General features: G+C 59.6%; 1 protein-coding gene across 3 annotated transcripts; it reads right to left on the bottom strand.

Annotated features, from left to right (window-relative positions):
- Positions 1 to 37: 37 nt before the first annotated feature.
- Positions 38 to 20,654, bottom strand: TRMU (tRNA mitochondrial 2-thiouridylase). 3 transcript variants are annotated; one of them, XM_042948139.1, is made up of 11 exons: positions 20,494 to 20,651; positions 17,437 to 17,602; positions 14,933 to 15,039; positions 13,018 to 13,140; positions 9,113 to 9,285; positions 7,550 to 7,603; positions 7,399 to 7,465; positions 6,006 to 6,106; positions 4,629 to 4,773; positions 4,203 to 4,285; positions 38 to 3,708 (listed from the first exon to the last, which is right to left on the bottom strand). In XM_042948139.1, the coding sequence occupies exons 1-11, from the start codon at positions 20,573 to 20,575 to the stop codon at positions 3,544 to 3,546; spliced, it is 1,266 nt and encodes a 421-aa protein (XP_042804073.1). In that variant the 5' UTR covers positions 20,576 to 20,651; the 3' UTR covers positions 38 to 3,543. The 3 variants fall into 3 exon arrangements, with proteins under 3 accessions (XP_042804073.1, XP_042804074.1, XP_042804075.1); XM_042948140.1 differs by lacking the exon at positions 13,018 to 13,140 and having other exon boundaries at positions 20,494 to 20,654; XM_042948141.1 differs by lacking the exons at positions 17,437 to 17,602; positions 20,494 to 20,651 and adding an exon at positions 15,143 to 15,981 and having other exon boundaries at positions 9,113 to 9,226.
- Between the last annotated feature and the right edge of the window lie 1,112 nt (positions 20,655 to 21,766).

Genomic DNA, 21,766 nt, shown 5'->3' with positions numbered 1-21,766 from the left:
GCCGAGGACAAGCCGGGGGAATGGGGTGGGGGGGGGGGGTGGGGGGGGAGGAGCTGTACTAGAACTTTCTGTCCATTCTCCTGACAGAACTCTGGACGAGCTGGCCCTACTTGGGGTTTCCTGACATCCTTAAATCTAGCTCTCACCGTGTGCAAAGGCACCAGCCCGGGGCCTTTCCCTCAGGATCCGTGCACGTGGTGGGGGTGACGGGGCCTGGCAGTGAGGTGCCCACTTGGGAAAGAGGCACAGGGGGGAACACGTGTCCTACTTCTCAGCCCCCACCCCTCTGGTCTGCCAGGGTCTTCTGAAGGTCACCTGGGGGGTACAGCCCTAGAGCCTGCTGGCCCCCAGGTGAGCGGACAGGGCAGTGGGAGGGGCCAGAGTCCCAGCTCAGGAGCTTGGCCCGATGGCGCCCCCTGGCCGACAGCTGCCGCTGAATCTCTGAGGCGGCACAAAGTGGCCTTCCACAGAGGGCCGGTGGCCTCAAGGGCACATGGAGGGCGGGCAGAGCCCAGCAGGGGGAGGAAAGCACTGCCAGCTGGAAGGCTGCCACGCGCCTCAGGTGAGGCCTGGGTGGCCCGAGCGGCAGCGGCGGGTTTGCGCCCGTCCCCCACCTTCCTCCACCGGCGGCCTGCAGGCTGCAGATCTGGCCCTGGGCTGATGAGACGGGCAGCGCCTCCCTGCGGCCTGTGCCCAGGCCGCTTCCTCCCTCCTGCCGTTTCCGAGGGTCGCCTTGCACAGAGCAGGGTGGGCCGGTGGGGCCTTCCCAGAGCAGCCACAGCTTACAGCTGGGCTCATGGGCAAGAGGCCCAGCCAGCAGGGCAGTGAATCAGGGGACACATGGGCCCAGGCAGGCTCCGTGCTGTCCCCTGAGCAGGCAGAACAAGGGTGGGGTTCCGGTTCCGGCCTCCCCGCCACCGCACACCCAGCGGTGGTCCGCCTTCTGGCCGAGGCCGAAGCCCCACCTCTCGGGACGCACTCCTTTACCTGGATCACAGGATGGGTCCCAGACACCCCGGGGCAGGCCCACTCCCCTCTTTCAGCCTCGGGAGCCTCCTGCTGGGGGGGAGCCTCCTGCTGGGGGGGAGCCTCCTGCTGGGGGGGAACCTGGGGGATGGGCCCGGAGCTAAGGGTGGGGAGAGGGCAGACTGAGGCAGGGACAGGTCTGAGGAGGCGGGACACTGGGGTTTCAGCTCTTTGGACGGCATCGCTTCCCTCATCAGGTGGTGTGGAGGGAAAACTGCTCTGGGCACAGCCCCAGCACCCCGACCATCACCGAGGGGGACCACTCTGGTCCTGCCTCTGGGAAAACGGGCTGGCACCTCGCTCCCAGCCCCGCTCAGCGGCCTGGTCTTAAAGCCCCCCAACACTGCGTCACACTAAGCCAGCCACAGGGCCCAGCACACTCCGTGCCCTTTGCCCAGGCTGGCAGGGACATGGGGTCAGGCCAGAGGCTGGCCTCCCTGCAGGCTGCAGCCCCCACACCAAGGCTGGGGCAGGCGCCGAGCGGGGTGCCTGGCCCGGGCCTCCCTTCCCGGCTACACGGGACGGCGGCCCCCTCTGCTCTGAAGCACAGCCGTCCTGACGCACACAGAGAACCGAGGGCAGCGGGACCCCGTCCAGACACAGGTCTCAGTCGTCCACCCCCCCTCCTGACCTGCTACACCTGACTTCCTAAATCCAACGGCCTGCCTCCTTCTCCTGGCCCACAGCCCACCGGTCTATTCGCTCCCACCCATACCTCAGAGACCAGAGGGATTTTCTGCTCAAAACCACCTAGGCCTCCCTCCCGTTCAGAAGGAAGCCCACCTCTCACGGTAGTCCTCTGGGGCCCGTGATCTGCCTCAGGGGGAGGGGGTTCACACCCCTGGGACCCAGACCCAGGACTGGTCCTGTCCCCACTACAGGCCCTGAAGGGCGGGGCCACGTGACAACCTTCCCGGGTGCTTCTCCTGCAGCACCATGCCTGGAGGGCTATGCTACCTCTAGTCTAGAACCTTCTGTCCATAGAAGACAGGGAACCACACTTCTGGCCCCCACAGAAGCTCAAAGCACCAAGAATGTGCTGGGTCTGGGGCCAGTGAGAGAAGGGAGCCCAGGCTCTCTGTCCTTAGCAGAGCAGGGGGCTGAGCCCTTGGGGCGAAGCACCAGGAAACCTGGAGGGGGTGCTGCCCTGCCCAGGCCCCACCTTCAGGGCAGGCAAGCTGGAGGCAGTGGGGCCCAGACACGGCCTGTCCCTAGGAAAGGCCGATTTCCTGCCTGACCCACCTGACAACTCCCCGCACACCCCCAGGCAGAGCGTCTCCATACTTCCCACCCCCAAGGCCTGGGGCTGTTGCCCAACGGGGCCCTAACTGCACACACAGCAGGCGAGGGGCTCTCTAGGACTCTGCGGTGATGAAAATGCCCCGGGGCCAAAGCGTGTCTGTCGCCCACTCAGCACAGCTGGCTCTGAAGTTTTTATCCTCACTTGCCAAGCAGTTCTCGGCCTGGCCTGTGCCACAAAACGCACACATGCACGCACACCTATGCTACGGGCTGAGTTGAGTGTGCCCCCGCCAAAACCGGAATGTCGAAACCCTGAATCCCCAACTTAACAGTATTAAGAGATGAGGCCTTCGGAAGGCACTTAGGTCACGAGGGTGGATTCCTGGTGAACGGGGTTAGTGTTCTTGTAAGAAGCCCCAGAAAGACCCCTCACCCTTTGGCTGTGTGAGGACACAGCGAGCGGTCGGCTGTGAACCTTCAGGGGAGGCTCGGCCGACCCCGCTGGCACCCTGACCTCGGACTTCCGGTCTCTGCAACCACGAGGAGCAAACGTGTCGTTTGTAAGCGGCCCCACCCGAGGTGGCCGGTGCCAGCAGCCCAGACGGACGGAGACACACAGGCACACGCTGGCTGCGGCCAAGCCCTCCTCTCTGGGACGCAGGCCCCTCAGGCCTTCCCTGGGAGGCAGCCAGGGCACCGAGCATTCTGCAGGGGGAGGGGGGCCTCTGGGCCTCAGGCCCTCACACACCCCGAGGGCGCCCCTGCAGGTGGGGCTCGGCTCAAGTCCACCACCACCCCCTCCCCGCCACAGGGGAGGGAGGGCACGGTGGGAGTGGGGAGCGAGGCCTCCAACCCTCCTCCTGAACTGTCCGCCTGCCTCTCTGCACCTGCGGCTTCCACCCCCCAGGAGACCCCCGTCAGAATCTGCATCCCAGACAGATGTTTTATTGACTGCTGTCCCCGCGGCCTCCTCGGCCAGGTCCCCTGCGTGCCTGCAGGTGGGAAACTTTCCAGGGAGCATGAAAGAGCAACTCTAGAAACGGGGCACTTGGGACACACCCACTAGCCAGCAAGTCCTTCTGGCCAGAGCGCCGACTTGGAGAAGCCAGGGCTGGCCTTTCCGGGGCTCTCCTCGGCTCTGGCGGCTTTCTGGAAGCTCGGCCAGCCTGGAGGGAACCGGGGCCGCTCACCCCGCCAAGCTCCCCCTCGCCGCCCCACCCCAGGCTCTGTTCCTCCGCGTCCGCGCCTGGCGCTTGCCAGCAGCCGCAGCCTCCTTCAGAGCGTGGGACCCAACCCTGGGCCACCGCCCGGGCCGTCGCTGGGGCCCTCGGTGGACACCCGGGACTTGCTCTTGCCCTTCTGGAGTATGTAGGCAGACGGCCCCAAGCGCAGGATTTTCCCGCTGCCCAGACACTCATCCCCTTTGTAGAAGACGGCAAACTAAAGAGGAAAGAGGCCCGTGTCACCAGCAGTGGGACCTGGCGCCAGATGCCCGCAAGCAGCCAGCAGTGCGGGGGTGGGGGGGAGGGGGAGGGGGAGGGGCAACGCTCTGCCTGCCCCTCCTCTGTCCCCGCCCCCACGGGCCAAGACAGGGCAGCTGGGCCTCCCAGTGGCCAAGCAGGAGCAGCCCTCACTGCTGTCGTGCCTGGGGGAGGCATGCCGGGCGCGGGGCTGGGTGCGGCTTCCACCCTCGCTGCCCGGGGGACCTGAGCCCCCACCCCGTGAACCGGGTGCCCTGGTGGGGAGGAAGCACGGCGCGTCCTTCCGGAGCACGAAGCCCACTGGCCGGAGCCCTCTCAGCTGAGCCAGTCCTAACGCCCAGGGGCTCCAGGCCCCGCACCCCCAGGGGTCGTGTGAGGCCCCGTCCTGCCTTCCAGCCGGGCTCCCCCTCCTCCCTCTGCAGCACCGCGCAAGGCCGGGCGTGCCCCACTCACCTGTCCGGGGGCAAGGGCCCGCACGGCCTTCACGGCCGTCACCCACACGGTGCCGTCTTGATTGAGGGTCAGCACGCACGGCACTGTGTACGAGAGAGGGGTCCTTAGAGGGGGCTCCGGCCTCTCCACGCGTGCTCGGCCCCAGGCCTCGCACCCCCAGGGAGGAAGGAGCCCCGCCCGCCAGGGCCCACAGGCGCACGCACCACCTACGGCTCGGCCGCCACAGCCGCAGCCCCTGCCCGCGGCACCGACGACGGAGGCGAAGCCGGCCTCGAGCCTCCCGGTGCCGCTCCCAGGGCTGGCCCTCGAACAGGGGTTTGGAAGGGGTCATCCAACCTAACGGTGGGGGACCGTCGGGCCGCGGGTCTCACGGCCGCTGCCCTCAATTGGGCTCCCCTGTCTGAAGGGACCCTCCCGCTCAGTCACCTAGTGCCATCTGGTGGCGGAACCGGAAGTGGCACTCCATCATCTTGTCGCGGACCAGGGCGGCGGGCGGCTCTTCCGCGATCCAGTGCACGCGGCTGGTCCGCAGCAGGTCCCGGTACAGAGCCGGGTGGTCTGTCCGGGGGGCCTGCGGAGCGGAGCGTGCAGGTCAGGGCACCGAAGCCCCCGGCGGGGGCGCCCACCCAACCGCACGCCTACTGGTAACTGGGGCGTCGGCCACGGAGACTCGGGACCAGCCCACGGCCTTCCCGTCCCCGTTCCGCACGGGAGGAGACCAAGGCCCAGGAGGGACAGTGGCTCATCACGGTCACACACGGCGAGCGGCTGACCACAGCACGCTGGCTGCAAGTTCACGCCTCGCTGCCCCCACCTGCCTGGCACACGGGCCCGCCAGGCCGCTGGCTTGTCTTTCAAAAAGGTCACCTCAGGCAGCCCGTCAGACACCAAGCGGCTGAGGAGAGAAGGGACAGGGCAGGCTCCCCGGGGCTGTGCTGGGGCCATCTGCCCCTGGAGCCCCTGTCCCCCCCCCCCCCCCCCCCCCCCCCCCGGCAAGGATATCCTCACGGGGACAAACGTCAGCTGATGACCCTACGGGTTTTTCTGAAAGCAAAACAGACCACTGAAATTTTACTCTAAAACCACTTTAATTCGTACACGACCACAACCCCTGCCCCGGCTTCTACGCCTACAGCTCTTCCTGGAAGGAGATACCCAGAATCAGGGGGCGAAGCCAACTGGCCTCTCGGCCGGTGTCTAAGAGAAGGTCCCCCGGTTATGTGACAGCATGAGATGGCAGCCCGCTCTCTCAGGGCAGGGCCACTGTCGGGGGGGAGGGGCTATCCTGCAGGATGTTAGCAGCGCCCCGGCCTCCATCCAGCAGGGGACACTGCCGAACGTCCCGGGGTGCAGGGCGAACGCACCGCCTTTGTGAAGCCCTGCTCTAGAGCCCAGGGACGGGGGGGGGGGGGGGGGCACGGAGGTCCGGGGCCCCGCTGTGGCACACAAACCGGTCTGGTCCCAATGACTTGCTGGGGCCTGGGCGAGCCCTGTCCCAAGCACTGAAGCTGCCTCCTCTCTGTGGACCTTCGGGCTCTCTCCTAACAAACAGTATCTACACGTAGCAGCTGACGACACGACCGCTAGAGTGAGCGGCGTATGGTAAGAGCCTAAGGACTACCTTAAACAAACGCCTTCTGGTACCTTGGGCCAGTCCCAGGAGGACGCAGAGGAAAGGCAAGGGTGGTCCGTCAATCACTGCCGTTCCGTAGGGTTTCAGCAGCCCTGCCTGGTCTCACAAACACTGTGGGCCGTGCCAAACACAGACCTCTGTCACCTGCCTAAAAGGCCAGCCCGACTCACCACAAACACGTCACCCTTGGTGCCGTCCTTCTCCACCACATACCAGGGCTCGCGTAAGCCGCCTATCCTGGCTCTCTGGCCCAAAGTATACAGGAACCAACCTAGGGAAAGACAGTTCCTCAGGGGACTGGCACCAGCCCCCTCCCAAACAGCACACCCCTCCTAACCGGAAGGGGTGGATGAAGGGGGACAGTCAGGAGGCTCCGCGGACCACCGCCGAGGGGCAGTCCTGACCACACACCTGAGCTCGTCCAGGCCCTGCCCCGCGCCTGGGTTAGGCTCTACCTCGAAGCCCCGGTAGGAGCCAATTCCAGCTGCTGGACCACCTGACCCGCGAGCAGCAGGAAAGCTCCTTTAGAAGGTGGACTGGGCGTCCTCCGGGCCCACGACCCCCTCCTGCCGAGCGTCCACCAGCCCCTCTGATGTACGAACCGCACGGGGGCTGTGGCATCCGGGCTGCCCCCGACTGCTCTGTGCACTCCCCACGGAAAAACATCACAAGACCAGATGGCCAAGCCGCCACCCCCTCCTTCCCTCCTGAGGGGATCACAGTGCCCCGGGCCACCGTGCTGTGCTGGAGATGGGCAGGCAGCACCCTGCAGTTCTGTCCCCAGCAAGGCTGTCACCTCCACCTGTCTCCGCTTGGGGACTTTTGTAAAAGCCCACCCCCGACAGGAAAGTGAAGCCATCTACCCAAACTGGGGCGGTGGATTCCAAAGAACCACCTGTGAGACTGGCCACGTCTGAGCACCAGCCCTCGCCCCCCACCAGGTCAGGCACGCTCTGGGTCAAGACCTACCTGGCCATCCAGGGCCCGAGGGCTTCTCTGGCTCCAGGGCACAGACCCACCACTCACCAACCCAACATCCATCCCCCCTCCCCCTGGGCTGTGAATGCTGGCGCCTCGTTAGCCGGTCGCAGCCTCCCCACACCCGCTCTGTGCAAGCTCACGGTGCCCCCCTGAAAACGCCTGCGCATGAGCAAGCAGCACCCCAAGTGCAACACCGCTGCCTTATGCGGACACCCTCTGATCCCACCTCTTCCTTGTTCTAGATCTGGAAGCTCCTACTCTGGAATCAGTCGATCACACTTCTTTCACGAGGGTGGGATGTTTTCTTTTCATACAGATAATTCCACGTGCAGGGACAGAACACCCAACTGGAGAGCGAAGTCTTTCTGACTCGGACGGCACCCCTCTCTGAGCCGCAATGCCTCCCGGCCACAGCCGCCACCACGCTCCCTCGCTCACCCGCGACCCCCACCCACAGGCTTCTCAGACTCACGGGCAGATGTGGAAGGAATTACAGGCTTCTCGCCTCAATTTCCCACAGCGGAAGCCCGCCCCACGACTCGGGGAGTTTACAACGAAGGGCAGCCCGAGGCTGTGTCTCACCTTTATGTGTTCCCAGAACTCTGTTGTCTTCTATGGAAATAAATTTACCAGGCCGAGGCTGCAGATACTGGAAAACAAGCACTTCCTTACTAACGGATCCAAGTCCAGAGCAGAAACACGGGTCCACACTCACGCGTCAAAGAACACTCACCTGAAGGATGAAATTTTCAAAATTTCTTTTACCGACGAAGCAGATGCCCATGCTCTGAAACGAAAGGAGGGCCGTGCGTGAGGAGGACGAACAGGCAGCCGGCGTCCGCACGAGGACACGAGGACCAGCCAGGCTGGGAGAACGAGAGATGGGCACCTGGGCCTTGCCGGGCCCCACCGCCTGCCCTGAGCCTCGGCACACCTCCGGGCTCCAGGCCTGGCTTTCCTCGGCCAGCACCCACGGACACCAGTCACACCCACAAACAGACCTGAGGGGCCCGCAGAACCTCTTAGCCTCTCCTCTTAGCCGGGTCTTAAATAATGGACCCCTGACCCTGGATCTTATGAGCTCAGCGAGGCCGCCATCACGTCCACCCCTGGCAGGATGTGGCCCCTGTGCGGCAGACGTCAGCCCAGCTGCCCCAGGAGAGAAAATGACAGTCGTGCCGGCCGTCAGGCCACCGTCCGGGAGCCATGGGGGACACGGGGGCCAGAGCAGGACCCGGAAGTAGAGGCGGTGGGCCAGAAGCTGAAGCATCACAGCAGAGTCCGTGGAAGAGAGGACTCCCTCGGGGAGGCCTACTCCAGCACAGAAGACACGCTGGAACGTGCTCCACGCGGCTCCTGTCCCGTCACGGCTTCCTGGCCTGTTCTCTACGGTGCGTCTCTGCAGTGTGGCGCCCCCTCCCCCAGCTCCCATCACAGAGCCACACCCAGAAACTGAACAGGTAAACAGAGGAAGAGAGATGATGGGTGGCGGGATGTGTCAAAGGATGTGGTCCTGGGAAGGGACGGTCATGCTCGTGCCCAACCCTGGACGTCACCCGGTCAGACCGAGCGCACCGAGCCTGCGGGACCATCCCCTAGCACTGAACCTCCACCACGCTGCCCTCACCTTCACTCCAATGCATGGGCTCTTTCTTGCCTCAGGGCCTTTGCACATGCTCTTTGCACTATTGGGACTGTCTCCCCCCCAGCCCTCTCTGTGACACTAAATCCTATTCATCCCGAGGTCTTAGGTAAACGTTAACTCCTAGGAGCCCGTCCTCGGGTCGGGGTCAAGCCCCGATCTAGTTAGAGCCCCCTGGTGTGAGGAATTCCTTTCACAGGATCCTCTAATGTCCTACACAGACGTTGTCTAATTTTACGGTGGTTTGTTTCGTGAAGACACCGTGTGCTCCTCACCCACCCTCACAGGCCCGGAGCACAGCACCCTCCACTGAGGGGCTGGACGAGTGCGGGCAGCGCCAGAGCTCTGGCCCGGGGCGTCTCGGGGCCTGGTCCTCACTGTGCCGCCCTCGCCCGGCAGGCTGGGCCAAGAGCACCCACTGAGCCACCACGGCTGCTGTGAAAAGCTGCCCACCCCGGAGTGGGGCCGCGGAGGGGTCGGGGGGGAGAAGTCCCGTCTCAGCGGCCTTCTGAATGTGCACAGGGCCTCCCAGAGCGCGCAGCCCCGCTCTCTCCTGACGTTAGAGCCTGGGGAGGACACGGGCGGTGACCACAGGGCCCTGCTTCTCCCCAGACCGCGGAGAGGGCGACGCGAGCACAGTGCCCTCGACCCTACCTCTTTCTTCTGGAGCACATGATGAAGTCTATTCTCTGCAGCTATTTTCTTGACAAAATGTTTCGTTAATCCCCCCAGAGGGAAGAGGGTTCTCCTCAGGGCATCTTGGGAAACCTGGCTGAGAAAGAAGGTCTGGTCTTTAAAGCTGTCAGCTGCTTGTAGAAGCTTTACCGCTGCCAAGAGTAAAGAACAAAACAAGTTGCAGAAATAAAAATGATGGTACTTTGCTCTGAATAATGTCTTTCCCTCTACTTGGACTCCCCCTGGCCTGTCAGAAGCAAAAATCAATACTCAAAAGCAGACTACCAGAAAGGAAAAAAACACAACAGACAATCACCATGGATAAGGGGAGAAAAACTCTCCCTGATTCATCTACCATTAAAAACGATACAGGGGAGGGGCGCCCGGGTGGCTCAGTCGGTCAGGCGTCCGACTTCGGCTCAGGTCATGATCTCATGGTTCATGGGTTCGAGCCCCACATCGGGCTCTGTGCTGACAGCTCGGAGCCTGGAGCCTGCTTCGGATTCTGTGTCTCCCTCTCTCTCTCTGCCCCTCCCCTGCTCGTGCTCACACGCTCGGTCTCTCTCAAAAATAAACATTAAAAAAAAAAGATACAGGGAAGGCGGATTTTATGCGATAAAGAAATTTATTCCAGTTCGCACATCAGATGACAGAATTTTAAACGCCACGTGAAACCATTCTGAAGTGCCAAGGTGAACTGTCTACAACACGCAGCCACGTGGGAGGCGAGTGGGTGACAGGACCCCCGGACACCCCCCGACGTGGGGTCAGCTGTGCGGTTCCCCACACCGCCACGGTGCCGCACCCCGGCTGCCCCCAGGCCCCAGGCCGGCGAGAGTGCCTCGAACTCCTCCCCTTCCTCAGCTCAACGCTTCCTGCCGAGAGTCACGCAGGCGTCTGTGCGGCGCTCCGGTGCCCCCACTAGAGACAAAACCGTCTCTGGCTCTCAGGCAACGGTGCACAGGTGTGACTGACCGTGGCCCTGGGACCCCGCATCGGAGGCGGCCCAGCTCCAGCACTGGGCCCCATCGACCCAGCCCGGCACGCGGCGGCACTTCCACGACCGGGACCGTCAAGCTCCCGCTCCGAGGTTCAGGGACCGACGGGAAAAGCTACGCGGGCTACCGGTACACGGTGCCGAGAGGCCGCCGCCCGTCACCCTGAGGGCACGCTACCGTGTGCGACGGGCCCAAACACACGTGTGCCGGTCGGCCTGGCACAGTCCCGTGTGGAACACGGGCTCTGTGCAGGTCATGGTCACCCGTGACCTCAACCCTGATTCTCGCTTTTGCCGTGGAAAGTTGGGCTCTCCCCATTTTACAGACGAGGAAACCGAGGCTGGGATCACTGAAAGGGTTCAACGGAACGGTGCAGGTGCAGGTGGGTGCTATTCCCTAATTTTCTAGGCACAAAGCAACAGAACCAGTTGAAAATGAAAAACGGAGTTCGGCCACCCGGCCATCGGTAGGCACGCTCGTTTGCCTAACGCTCCTTGTTGTTTCAAAACAAAACCCAGTCAAACAGCGTCCACATAAAAACCCCAGGACCTTGGAAGCAAATGGCATTTCCTCACAGTTTGGAGTTTTTTAAAACAAACTCAAAACCTATGATTTAAAAAAAAAAGTTTTTTAATGTTTTTATTTATTTTTGAAAGAGAGAGACAGAGCATGAGCAGGGGAGGGGCAGAGAGCGAGGGAGACACGGAATCCAAAGCAGGCTCCAGGCTCCGAGCCATCAGCACAGAGCCTGATGCAGGGCTCGAACTCACAAACTGTGAGATCATGACCTGAGCTGAAGTCGGACGCTCAACCGACTGAGCCACCCAGGCACCCCTCAAAACCTATGATTTTAAAAAAACAAGTTGACAACCGTTAAAGCACAGACAGGAATATGTGGGAGATACGCTCGTGCCAGGAACCTTCGCACAACCCCGAACCTCACGCCCATGGCCGGCCGACGGCGCCCCCACTTTGCACAGGTGAGGTAACCAGACACAAGGCCAGGGCCCAGGAGCGCCGGCTCTGGGGGCCACCCGACCCCGCGCGCGCTCTCCCCGGGGCCCGGGCCCAGGCCAGGAGGCTCTATTCCAGGTCTCTGGGGCAACTAAGTAAGAATTCAATAAAAGCTCTAGTGTGCCTAAAAAACACACTAAAACAAAGACACGGTCGTATTATTAAGACAACCACACGTTAAAATTACCCAACAAAACAGAGGTCAACGCGATCACAAGTTTCAGAGTGCCTGTGGCCCAGCAGAAAGGTCCAGACGGCTCTGGAAGGCAAACCATGTTCTAGGAGACAAGTGAGCATGCCTGTTCCACATGGAAATAAACCCTTCATCTACTCAGGACCCTTCCGTCCATATTTACTCAGTGGATCCTGCTGTGGCGCCCCCGAGTGGCGGGGTCTGCCCTCTTCCCCGGCGTGGAGCGGCTTCTGGAAGAGTGGCGGGGAGCGGCTGGGAGGGAGGCAGAAGACGCCTGTCCTCTCCCCCACGTCTGTACCTGAGGCCAAAGGCCCAGCACCCGGCAGACAGCAGTATGAGCTGGGCCTGCGCAGGCCGCGAAGGCGATCTGAGCGCCCTGTGCCGTGGAGGAAGAAGGGCCGCCGGGCAACAGCCAGCACCCTGGGGGCCCCTGCAGCACGACGGCCGTGGCCTTCCGACCAGGCCCAGAGACACGGAGGACAGAGCCCAACTGGGGCCTGGCACAGCAGGACGAGCGTAAGCTGCGGGGCCGGGCAGAACTGGGCTGGGATCCAGGTGTAGTGCAGCGGGATTCTCGCACAGAGTCGCGACCCCGAGGCTCTTCTTTCCAGGAAGCAGCTTTATTCCTGCCGGCACCGCTCAGTTGGGTTCGTACCCAAAAACCGGAGCCCCGAACTCCACGTGGTGTAGTTTTTCGTGTGTTTTTTACTTCTTTGTCTTCCACGTATGGTAACGCACAAACATGCAGTCTGATTAAGTGATCTCACGTCACAAGGTCAGGAGGGACGATGCGGTCACGTACGTGTGTGGCCAGCTTGCCTTGAGGGTTTTTCTTCTTTCCTTAGGGAGGGGACCCTATCACATTACCACCAGAGGCACCCTGGCCAAATGACTTCATCCGCGCCTCAGTTTCCTCATCTGTGAGACGGGACAAGACTATCCCCCTCCACTCTAAGAGGAGCCCAGTGGAACGTGTGCCTGTAACGGCCTGGGCTTGGGGGCAAGGGGAAGGTGCCGTGAGGCAGGCGGTCAGCAGGTGCCAACCCTTCAGCGCTCCCACATCAGTGGAAACTTCTCACTCACATATGGCTCTGGGCCCATTTTGTCTCTCACTTCATGGTGACGTGAATCCCTCTTTTCTACAAACAGATGTATGCCACGACAAGCCAGCAGTTGGGCATTTTTCTAGAAAGGTGAAACTGTGCTCCCTCTAACGCAGATCAACTGATCTGCATACGTAATCTCTGTAAACGGATTTTCCACCGGCCTGAGCATCAGGCCCCAGCACCTGGGTCACACTGGATCCATACACCTAAGTCTCGAGCCCTCGAGAACTTGATGGTAAGTAACGAGGCCTGTGAGCACTTCAGCTATCAAGTATCTCCTCAGATATCACGGGAACCCTCAAATCACTAGCACCCAGCGTACAGAACTGGGCTGCAAACAGATTCAGGTTCCAGCCAGTCGGTGCCCAGGCGCCCGACCGGGACTCCCGCTGCCTCATCCCGGGCTCTAAGGGCAGACAGCCCTCTCGGTAACTGTACTTTTTCAAAACAAGCAAGCTAGTTCGGAACACAGAGACCTGGAGGGCCTGCTCAGAGAGTGACCCGTTGCTACTCTCCGAAACATTTTCCTCTGTGCACAAATACTTAAGGTCTGACCTGGGCGCTTTAACTTACCATTTCTAACTTCAAATCGATTTCTGAAAAGCCCTTCTGGCCTCTTAATGTGCTTCTGCTGAAAGACTTCCTCATCTTCCAGTGAGGTTCTGGCATAGTGACCTGTGGCGACCGCGTCTGCTCCTGTGAGGTTTTTAAAAACACAAGATCAAACTTCAGACGCACAATGGCCGGCCGTGGCCTCCTCGGGCCCGGGGAGCTCAACAAAGCACGCAGACGCCGAGCCTCGTACTGGATGGTCTGCAGAGGGCCGCCTCCACACGGGGGTCGGTGCAGGGGAGGGAGGCTCACCTTTAACTCTTCATTTAAACTGATACAATCTTGCTACAAGATTCCAGTGCAGCTTTAGAAACCTGTGAGGAACCTTTAAGACCCCACAGAGATCACACGGCCCACCAGATGCCCGGTCTCCTCACACGCTCAAAACCAAAGTCAACACACAATCCAGGGACCGGTCACGCCCCCCCAGAACAAACTGGGGCTAAATGTCAGCCCCCCCAGACGCGGCCCACCGGGGCAGGGCACGGCAGACGCCAGACCGCAGGCTCGCGGGCCGCCCAGGCCCCTGGGGCCCCAGACCTGCGCCCGATCGCGTGCGAGAATGGGCCGTGGAGCCTGCATTTCTCTCTCCTGACATTCAGTTCTGACGTTAGCCATTCAAAGTCATCCGGACTTTTGGAGTCCGTTTCGCAGGCGTCATCGTGGTCTGTGAACCCACGTTCTGCCACCCCCTCGGCTGCGGTCGCTCGTACGCTCGATCCGCGAGCCTGCTCTGGGCCCACCTACGTCGCCACGGCAGTGCTGACGGGACAGAGAGGCCAGCAGTCTGGTGACACTACTGGACCGCCGGCACAGGACAGTCACAATAACACGTCTTGGCGCGTGGCCACACACGGCAGGGTGAGCCGCCCGGGACAGAACGAACCGAGGGGCCAGAAGTGGGAGCTCCGGCAACAGCAGGACACAGGAACAGGACGGTGGGCGTCACAGCAGCAGACACGCAGACGGTCCGAGCAAGCAAGTGGGCATCAGGGAAGGTCACACGAAGGAAGAGGGGCGCCCCAACGGGCACACGGACACGAGCGAGGAGAACTACCAGAGTAGACAAGATCTGCAGGGCAGCCGTCTACAGGCGGCAGGGCCACGATGGGTTGTTTTGTCCTCGAGAGGGCGCGTGTGTGTGTGCATGCAGGGCAGGGGCAGAAGGGGACAGAGAGAGAGACAGAGTCCCAAAACGGCTCAGACTCAGCACAGAGCCCGATGTGGGGCTTGATCCCGTGACTCCAGGATCATGACCTGAGCAGAAATTAAGAGTCAGACGCTCAACTGACTGAGCCACCCAGGCACCCCTCGATGGGCTTTTACAACAGACCACCAAAACGTGGCTTCAAATCCAGAGAAACAGAGACCCAGAATCCAGAATCGGGTACAGACCCAGACCTGTTCTCAAGGCAGAGCAGAAAGCCACGAAGAAAGCCTGCTGAGAACGTCTCAGCAGGACTAGCAAGAAACCAAACGCCGACTTTGCTGAGCTCTAACTCAGGCTCGGGAAACTTCCGCTAACTATAAGCACGCCTGGAACCGGTGCTGTTCTGAGCAGAACTGGACCTCAGCTCTCAGCTCTCCACCAGTGACCCTGTGTTTCCGCAGGATGTTCTCAAGTTCGTGGCTCCTGAACCAACAGCACAGTCCTCGCACCCACGCGGTCCACGGTGAAGACGCGTGCTCTCTTCTGTGCGACCCTGTCATTTGCATATTGCCAGAAAGTTCTTTCTTACTCAGTGAGATAGAATATTACTGTTTTCACCGCTTCCTTTCCTTCTGGAAGACGAAACTGTTTATGAGGATTTGGCTGCTATCTCTGAAAACCTTGTGACTTTTAAAAAGATCAAATGGAAATAATGAAATTACTTACCGAGATTATCCACAGCATAATGGAAAAAACAGCTGAATTTGATATGCTTGTTGCAAACTATGTCAGGATTGGGAGTCCTTCCTTTCTCGTATTCACTTAAAAAGTCACTGGAATAGAAGAAAAAGACTTTTGTTTCTGAGTGCGAAACATTCCTCAAAAAAAAATACATCTGTTAAGTTACTTGCTTAACTTGGTTCCTCCTTCTCTTACCAAAACTATAATTTTCCGTAAAATAGGAGAGCTTCGGTATACGGCCGTTTCCAGTATTTTCATCAAATATTCCTTTAAAGCCGGGGGCACTTCCCGTCTGAATCTACGACAGTGAATAAACCTGGACAGAAAGTCAGGTATCACCGGCCACTACGGCTCAGCGGCCGTTCTGTCTCCCCAGAGGCTCATGGGGCGCGGGGGAGGGGAGGGGGACTGACCCAACCCCAGCCTCCCCTGACTTCGCCCACAAAAGGCGGCTCGAGTGAAGAACGTGCCGGAGACAGCGCGGGAACGACCTCATCCAGAGCGACAACCGGGGCTCTACCAGCTATTCCACCAGCAGCCTGGCGACCCAGGGCCCTGGGCAAACGTGCCAGCAAGGACCTCTCCCACGTGGCTGACACGCTCCCGAGGAGCCCTGGGGGCCGCCAGGGCAGCGGCAGCCCAGCTGGACTCCTGTTCTAACCGGCCAGCTGCCCGGACACAAAGATGGTTCGGCAAGAGCTTCGTGTCTTAGAGCAGTCACTTCGGGAGGACTACGTCCGTGTGTACTCGCGCGACAGGTTGTACGGTGGGCAGGTGACGCCGTGTCGCTCCTCACTGACCCACGACAGTTACAGACAACAACGCTGACCGCGGGGGCCACGTTATGAAGACAAACTAAGAACCTGCACAAGGTCCCAGTCACATGCGCATCTCCAATCTCAGCAGGCGATGCCGAGCTGTGTTCCTCCCGCCTGTCACTCCGCTCGGAACGGCTAAAACTCGTGTTGCTCCGTACTTCTATTGTTTTAATTGCTAGAAGTCGTCGAGGGTTTTCCTTTTTAATGTTGGTTTATTTTGAGAGAGAGAGAGAGAGAGAGAGAGAGAGAGACAGCATGCACGAGCAGAGGAGACACAGAGAGAGGAGGAGAGAGAGAATCCCAAGCAGACGCTGCGCTGTCAGCACAGAGCCCAACGTGGGGCTCGAACCCACAAACCGTGAGCTCATGACCTGAGCTGAGATCAAGAGTCAGACGCTTTGGGGCACCTGGGTGGCGCAGTCGGTTGAGCGTCCGACTTCAGCCAGGTCACGATCTCGTGGTCCGTGAGTTCGAGCCCCGCGTCGGGCTCTGGGCTGATGGCTCGGAGCCTGGAGCCTGTTTCCGATTCTGTGTCTCCCTCTCTCTCTGCCCCTCCCCCGTTCATGCTCTGTCTCTCTCTGTCCCAAAAATAAAATAAAAACAAAAAAAACAAAAAAAAACAAAAAAAAAACAAAAAAAAAACGTTGAAAAAAAAAAAAAAAAGAGTCAGACGCTTAACCGACGGAGCCACCCGGACGCCCCCAAAGTTGTCAAGCGTTTTATTAAACCGTAAACTAGTTAAGGTAGAATCCATGCTTTACTCTCTTATGTCCACAGCCCCCAGAACATTCTCTACGTAACAAGTATCGAGTGAATGTTAAAGAGGTTAAGCGTTTATGCTGGTTTACAAAAGCCATGGGAACCATTCCCCAAGCGGTGTAATGGAAGACAGGTCAGTGGCATCAGCAAGAACCAGAGCGGAGCCTGTACAGTGGGAGGGGAGAAGCCCTGCCTGCACCCCACGAGGGAGACAGCAAGAGACCCCTGAAGGCCAAGTGGGCCTTGGACAGAATTTAGAAGTCTCTGAGCCAGAGAGTGCTATCTTTATGTCCCCAGAGGCGGTACTGGGCCCAGGACAGAGCAAGCACCTAAAAATCATTGTTGGGATTGTTATTATATCTTTTTTTTTAAGTTTTATTTATTTAAGTAACCTCTACACCCAACGTGGGGCTCAAACTCACGACCCCGAGATGAAAAGTTGCATGCTCTTCTGACCGAGCCAGCCAAACACCCCCGTGTTAGATTTTTAAAGTCTTAGTGTGTGTGTATGTGTTTCGTGTTTTCAAGAAGCAGAGTGGATCACCTAATTCTTTTTCCCAGAAGCCCCCAATCCCTGACGCGCACGGGAACCACCGTGTGGCACCTGTCAGGCAAGACCCCGGCCTTAGCTACCTTCCCCTACGCCAGCAGCAGAAACGACTCAAGGTTCACGAAGGCATTAAAGAGACTTCTGGCAGGTGGCACAATAAGGAGAGCCAGGCTGCTCCGGGACCCAGGCATGGCCTCTGACGAGAGCTCCCAGGGCGGCTGAGGCCTCCCACGCGTGGCCTCTGGCACCAATGCAAACAGCACTGCCCGCCTGTCTCCAGTCTGGCCAACTATGGTGCTGCTTCCCTGGGAAGGGCGGCACAGCACACGAGGAAGCCTCCCGCGTCTCTGAACCGCACTCACCTGAACACGTCATTCCAGTACTCCTTCACGTAGGACACTTGATGGAACGGGATGTCTAGGATCTGGCAAACTCTGTAAGCATCTTCACAGTCTCTGTCGGCAGTGCAAACCCCGTGTTCATCTAGCGAGTCCCAGTTCTTCATGAACACCCCCGTCACCTGGTAGCCTGGGGAAGGGAGGAGGCACAGATCAGAGTCCATAATCAACCCTGGGTGAAAAGGCAGCGGCTTCTGAGCTCCGAGCAGCTCCCCGGCGGGCCCCCCTCCCACACCACCATCTGCTGGTTCCCCCAGAGATGTCTGCTTTGCTACAAGGCCTTCAAAGTGACTCACATCTTAGCCCAAGACACCTGACTTGCCGGCTGGCTGAGATGCTCCCTCGGCTACACTCCCACAGCACTCTGTAAAGGCCTCGGACATCACAGTGCATGGCTGGACTGCAACTGTTGCCCAGCGTCTACCCCCAGGCAAGCAAGATGGTATATTTGCACCTTTGTGTCCCCCCCTCTCCCCCCGCATCGGCACGATGCACGCCCAGCATGCGGGAGAGGCTCGGCAAATGAGTCATGAATCAGAGAGCAGGAACTCAACTTTTTTTTTTTAATGTTTGTTTATTTTTGAGAGACAGAGACAGAATGCGAGTGGGCTGGGGCAGAGAGGGAGGGACAGAATCCGAAGCAGGCTCCAGGCTCTGAGCTGTCAGCACAGCCGGACGCAGGGCAGGGCTCGAACCCACAAACCACGAGATCATGACCCAAGCCAAAGTTGGACGCTTAACCCACTGAGCCACCCAGGCGCCCCTAGGCTATTCGATTATAAATGCTATACTAACTTTATCTTTTATGACCCAGTTTTTCCTTTTCTGTTGTAACAAAGTACCCAACCAAATACTGGAAAGACCAGCTTAGGTGAACTACCCAGGTGCCTGCCTTGCAGGAGAAATGTTTCTTTCTACATGGGTAGGCTCAATGTAACAAAAGCGAGAACACATGACGCCAAAGAACAGAGACTGGATGACAAAGCTTTGCCAAAACTAACCTACAAATTTGCAAGACCACCCCCATCCAGCTGGTTAATCCGGTTAATCTGGCCTTCCCCACTCTGCTTCCCAGAGCACCTGACTCCCTTCTCTCTCTCTCTTTTTTTTTTAATATTTACTTTCGAGAGAGAGGGAGAGCACAAGTAGGTGAGGGGCAAAGACAGAGAGAGAGAGAGAGAGAGACACAGAATCCAAAGCAGGCTCCAGGCTCTGAGTTGTGAGTTGTCAGCACAGAGCCTGATGCGGGACCTGAATATGCGAACCGTGAGATCATGACCTGAGCTGAAATTGGACACACAACTGACTGAGCCACCCAGGCGCCCGACTCCCTTCTCTTATAGCTCATACCACACTGGGCTCTGTTGGGTGTGTTCCACTCAGCCCCCTTCTGCAAATCACCGAAACACGGAGCTCTTCAAAGGGCAGGGACTACATCTCGTCCAGCCTGTCCCAGTGCCCAGCAGTGCCCATTACAGAACCAGAGCCAAAAAAGGGCTTGTGGAACGGAGAGAGCTCCACGCATCCCATCCACACCTGCATTCCAAGTGCCCCAAAAGGAAAGGCTCACAGCAGAGGGTGCACGAATGTCACTTTAAAACTCCACTCGTCTCTAACCTCATCTGCCTGCTCATTCTTCCCTTGGAGATGGGACCCGCTTACAGGGGCACCTGGCTCAGGCACTCTAGGACGGGACCTTAGCGCTTCACCCATCCTGAACTTTCCAGGGGGCACATGACAGCAAGTGCACCTCCAACAAGACCAGGAGAGCCCTTGATGCCAAGGAGAGGACCGAGCTCTTCCTTTGCTGAGTCCATCAGCTTCTGGCACTGAGAAGGAAACCCCAGGAAAGGCTGCCATATGAAGTGGAACAGTCTGGATCCTGGCGAGGAGGGGAATGACCTTCCTGAAGAGTAAAACCGTGTATCTGGCCTGCCCACGTCACTCAAAACATGTCACACACGTCATCGCGGACCTTCCAGGGCTCTGCAAGTCTGCCCACCCTGAAGTGCCTAAAATAACATCTTAATCAGGGCGCTACCTGCTTCTCTACCCTCCTCTCCTTCCACCTCCCTCTGGCCAACACTGCCACACCTCTGACCTTTTGCTCCAGCTGTGGACTCTGCCAGAAGCACTTACCTCCATACTGCAGGCCCCCAATTCTCTGCTTAGTGAAACCCTAGTCTTCCTTCTTCAAGCCTTGCCTCAAACACCATCACCCTCTATGATGCTTTGATTTTCCCGTTCTCAAGTTAGAGATGTTTCTATTCAACACCTTCAACTATGCCTTTCACAAAACCTACAGTTATTAGTGTGTGCTAATAACCACTGCTGTTTTCTCAATGCCTGACATGTGCTGGGCACTGGGGTAAAGCTTCTGTATGTGTTAAATGCTTCCACTAAGCCAGTGAGGTAGGGTTAGCTCCATTTCACAGACAAGGGGAGCTTAACTAACGTGCCTGAGGTCTGGAACCCCTCATTCATCCCTGCATTCCAAGCGCCCAGAATGAAAGGGCTCACAGCAGAGGGTGCACGAAGGTCGCCAAGCGGATGAGGGCTCACAACGGGAAAGACCACACAGATGGGGAATTCAGCTCATCTCGGCTCCCGACCCCGGGCACTCTCTAGACGCCGGCAAGCAACGCCAGCACCCTGGCGGAAATCTGTCGCGCGATGCACGGCGAGCACCGACGATCCGCTGACGTCTCGGCACACGCGCTGAGGACCGCGTTGGCACCTCGAGGGCAAGGGCCTGTCCGGCGCGGCCCCTGGGCCGCGGGGGTCAGCTCGTTCAGGGCCGCCCGCGGCCTCCCAGGGTCAGCGCCGTCCCCGCCGCCGTCACTCCAGGCAGAGGGCTCCGGAGCCGGGGAGAAGCGCGGCCCCCAGGGTCAGGATCCCTACCACTGGGTCGGTAACCGGGCTGGCGGGGCGCGGGGGAGCGCCCAGGCGGTCGCGCGTCCTCGACCACCCCGTGGAGGGTGAGGGGCCGGGAGCCGGCGTCTCCGAGGGGGGGTCGCTCACCTCTCCGCCTCAACAGCAGCGCGGCCACGGCGCTGTCCACCCCGCCGGACAGGGCGCACACGACGTGCCGCGCCACCTGCATCCGCACGCCGCCAACCTCCCCAACAGCAGCCACCGCTGCCGCGCCGCGCCGGAAGCCCCGCCCCCGCCGCGGCGTCGCAGACGCGGCCCGGACGGAAACGTGTGTCCGCGCGCGACGTTCCGCCCTTTGACCGGGCTTCCGCTCTCGAGGCCCCGCCCACGCCCCCTGCGCGCGCACCCTAACTCGGGCTCGCTGCCGCGGCTGCGTGAGCTGCTCCGGGGCGGGGCTAGCGTGTACTTCCGGGTGCACCAGCGGACGGGCTGGAGGCGGGCGAGGAGACGGCGGAGGGGAGGAGCTGGTTTCTAGGAGAGGGAATCTCTAAGCAGGAGAGCCAAGTGATCTCATCTAAATTCAGGAAGATTCTCCTGGGTGCCCTGCGCAGAGGACGAGCTGGGAGCCCGGTTAGGAGGCGTGACAGCCGCCTGGGGAAGAGGTGTACTTGCAGGTAGAATCTAGCCCTTGCTGCGCGAATGGCTGTGGGGGGATGAGAAAGACCGTGGAGGACTTGATGTTTCTCTTCCCGGAGGAGGGGGTGACCTGCCTGGTCCGTGTCAGGTGCCTGGGGAGAATCGGCTGTTCTGAACGAGTGCGCACGGGAGCGCACGCGTGGGGCAGCCGGGCAGAGGACCGGTGGCGGGCACATTTCTGGAGGACAGAAACAGCAGAACCCGGAGACATTCGCTGGGCCTAAAGGAAGACAGTGGGAAGGCAGAGGGGTGAGGGTGTGGTGAAGGCAAAGGAAGAGGACCGGATTGGAAACCTGAACGGAGCAGGGCGGGCGGAGAGCCTGTGAGAGCGAAGAGGTGGTCACTGCGGAGTACCAAAGCAGGGGATTGGCCCGGCTCAGACCAAGAGGGTCACGGGGCCCAAAGGACTGATTTGGGTTGACACCATAAGCTGCGTGGTCCGCACCAGCAAAATGCAGGCATTCTGTAAATCAGCGACTCTCAACTTTATTCACTTCAAACCAGCGTCACGTTTTACAGGGTGACCCAGAGGACACACCAACCTACACATAGAGCCATAAAGAATGCTTCTCTAATCGGTTTTTACTTTTGCAATACGCCACGTACATATAATGTTCCGTTTGGTTCTTTTTCATTTTAAAATACTGCAGTCCACCAACATAGTGGTGAAGTCTAAAGTAGTCCACTCCACTAAATTAGTTTCATGTAGAATTTGAACCATGGT

Source organism: Panthera leo, chromosome B4 (assembly GCF_018350215.1).
Source record: "Panthera leo isolate Ple1 chromosome B4, P.leo_Ple1_pat1.1, whole genome shotgun sequence".
NCBI classification, from domain to species: Eukaryota; Metazoa; Chordata; class Mammalia; order Carnivora; family Felidae; genus Panthera; species Panthera leo.
The sequence above is the reverse complement of the archived record's forward strand: the minus strand, read 5'-3'. Positions and strand labels throughout refer to the sequence as shown.